This window comes from Nannospalax galili, unplaced genomic scaffold (genome assembly GCF_000622305.1).
Source record: "Nannospalax galili isolate Female #2095 unplaced genomic scaffold, S.galili_v1.0 scaffold2071, whole genome shotgun sequence".
NCBI lineage: Eukaryota > Metazoa > Chordata > Mammalia > Rodentia > Spalacidae > Nannospalax > Nannospalax galili.
The window spans coordinates 52,131-55,543 of NW_008329347.1; the positions used below are offsets into that span (position 1 = coordinate 52,131).

General features: G+C 40.6%; 1 gene segment (V, D, J or C); it reads right to left on the reverse strand.

Annotated features, from left to right (window-relative positions):
* Nucleotides 1-2,510: 2,510 nt before the first annotated feature.
* Nucleotides 2,511-3,016, reverse strand: LOC103737304. The segment is given in 2 exon segments: nt 2,511-2,842; nt 2,955-3,016. Coding segments are annotated over 2 exon segments (387 nt in total).
* Nucleotides 3,017-3,413: the final 397 nt, after the last annotated feature.

A 3,413-nucleotide genomic window follows, 5' to 3' on the forward strand; every position in this document is an offset into this window, starting at 1 on the left:
TTAATCCATCTCTCAAATCTTACCTGAGAAGCTTCCTTATGCAACAAGATGCTAGTTAATACAGAAACCCACAACTGACCGATGTACAGAGAATAAGAGTTTTCAGACTGATTTTTTGTGAATGGGACATCTTTATCAAACTTCTGTCTCCCAAGGTTCGGGGATTATTGGGGAAAAATGGTAGGAGGATTGCAGGAGCCAGAGGTGGTAGACGACGTCAAAGCAATAGAGTTTTTCAAACAGCAGGGCAGCTACTTACATGAACTCAGAGGAATGGTTACAGGCTGCACAAGTCCCAAGGAAGGTCCTGATTTTTTGTGAATGGGACATCTTTATCAAACTTCTGTCTCCCAAGGTTCGGGGATTATTGGGGAAAAATGGTAGGAGGATTGCAGGAGCCAGAGGTGGTAGACGACGTCAAAGCAATAGAGTTTTTCAAACAGCAGGGCAGCTACTTACATGAACTCAGAGGAATGGTTACAGGCTGCACAAGTCCCAAGGAAGGTCAATGCAGACAAAATCCCACATAGACATGGGAAAGTGAGGAAGAAACCACTACCTTATCTTAAGAAATAATTATTGGAAAATAATGGCTGCTGGAAAGGGGAGGGTCATTCATTTTTTAAGGCTATGAGTATTGGTAGGTTAACCAGACTCCAGTGGATGGACACATGAAGCCAGTAGTGGGTAGTAAGCAGTTTTAGTTGGGGTTATCGAAATACATTGTATGAAAATTGAAATTTTTCAAACCAAAAAGGAAGCAAAGCAGTAGAAAATTTAAAACCTCAGTAAATCAGTCTCTCACATTATTTGAAAGTAGAATGGTAGAATAAATTTCCTTGAGCCAACTTTGGATGGGGGCAGACAGGACTCCCTCCATAGCTGTTAGAAGACCTTCCTTTAATCCTTTACACCCTGTGGATGCTGCAGCTCCATTCCAGGTACACATATCTCTCCCTCTCTGTCTTCATTTGTTTACCACCTTTCCTCTCTTCTGTCTGTGATAATGAAATCTCTCTGGATCACTCATTTATAAAGGCAATTGTGATTCCATTTTGGACATACTTGATTAATCTAGGATAATCTTGACACTTAATATGCTTAGTTTACATCTTCAAAGTGCCTTTTCCAGTACTTGTAGCATCCAGAAGCACATGATATTGTTTGTCTTTCTCTTCCTATGCATTAAAATCAGTATCTATATCTATTCGTGTATTTATCATCCATCTATACATCTATCTGTCTATGAATAACTCTATACACTTCACCATATACAATAATCACTTCACTTTGCTAACCATACAAATTGTTATCAATGTGATTTATGCTCATCATCAATGCGATACAGTGGCTCACGTAGGAGGGCTCTGATATGGGTTTCCTTTCTGGGTTGTTCTGTCACCATTGTCTTGCAGGAGGTACAACGTGACTAAAGATAGTTCTTAATCATCTGTGTTGAACCCCCTTCTACAGAGAACAGCCTTATTCTATTAGCATCTGGGAACTCTCTTGCTCGTGTGTCTGTCAACCCTCAAGGTGGTCGCAGGTGTTCTTGACTGAGACACAACTCAACTTTGCCTCCCATAAAAATCCTTCCTCTCACTTAGGGCTGTGCAAATGCTGAGGACCACATGAGATGAATGAATTGTTTAAATTACAATCATTTTTATTTTATAATTCTTAGGATCAAGAGGCAGTTTCAAATGCCTTGAATATTTCTGTATGATAATCAGTTTTCAGAGCATGTAGTAGCTTTAGTAATAGCAGACAATTCTCAGTTATGATTATAATCATTTCAGTTAAAAGTAGCATCATTTTAATGAAAGCTTTAGTGAACTTAGAACGTTGGGTGCACTAGGAAAATATATAATAGCATCAGTATAGGTCAGAATCCCTTTCTATTGTTTTCCATAGATTTACACAAATGAGGGAACTTACAAGAGATTTAGAAGTCATATACTTGGGGAGAGATGACAATATAAAACTAATCACGTAGAGAGGTAAGTAAGCTGACAGCATCAGGAACCAAACCTTGGAGTTCCCTAACAGACCAGAGGATCACAGGGTAAGAGGTAGACTCTAGTAAGTGAAAGCAGAAGTGCATTATGGGAGCTCCAAAGAGCCCAGATTTGTACTATTAACTTTCCTCACAGATAGCACAGTTAAGGAAAGTAGATGAGACTGTAATTAACTGCACTAAGAATCTTTTAAACTTTCCTAAACTTAATGATTATGTGGACTCCCTTTTGATGAATGGGAATGAAAACCAATTACATCAAAACTAGGTGTCTCATATGCCAAGATTTGAATCCTGTATTAGTTCAGAAGAGGCATTGTTTCTTCCGTGTTTCTGAGACTTAAGAGGAGAGAGATTTGGGATGCAGAACAGCCTCACTGACTTTCCTTCAAAAACCTCCCAGAAACTTTACAAAATTGGTTTCACCTGGAAATGCTGTGGTTGCATAAACCAGCCAATGCAGCTCAGCAGCAGAGCCTTGAACATGAGCTTCCTATGAGGTTTTTGCTATGACTTGAATCACTGTGGGAGGAGCATTATAACCCTGTTGACAGAAGTAAGTGGCAATGTCTTCAGGCTCCAGTCTACTGATGGTGAGCGTGAAATCTGTACCAGATCCACTGCCACTGAACCTTGATGGGATCCCAGGTTTCAGTGTGGATGCATGGTAGATAAGGAGTTTAGGAGCTTCCCCTGGTTTCTGCTGATACCAACTTAACCCACTAGCAATGTTCTGACTGGCCTTGCAAGTGATGGTAACTTTGTCTCCCAGAGATGCAGACAGCAAGGATGGAGACTGAGTCATTAGGATGTCACATCTCACACCTGACAGGAGAAATATACAATAAATATACATACTGAACAGGATAACTATTAAAACGTCCTACAGCTCTTTCCAAACTGGATAACAAAATACCCCATTGCTTCCCTTCCCTACCTGAGAACCAGAGCAGCAGAAGCCCCAGGAGCTGAGCGTTGTCTCTCATGTCCATGCTGTGTCCTGACAGGAACTAAATAGGAACTAATCCTCAGTGTGTACACAGACTATTATAAGTCCTCAGGGCAGTGAGGTGTGTCCATATCATATGCAAATTACCAAGAAATGAGTGCTTCACACAGCTGTGGGATTTGGTTGATCACATCTCTTAGATTCAACACAGGACAAGTGTTCCCCAGGTGTCCAAGACAGACCGACAGACAAAAGTAGAACAAGTTTGTCTGCAGACAACATTCTTATCCGTGGGAGAAAGCACAACTTCAGTGTCTGACCCTATGAGGAATCAGGTATTTTTACTATTTCCTATTACTTTACATCATTTTCTGCCTCACTTCCAACAACGACAGTGGACTGTCCTGTGAAACAATCCCAGAAATCGGAGAAAACCTTATTCGCTTC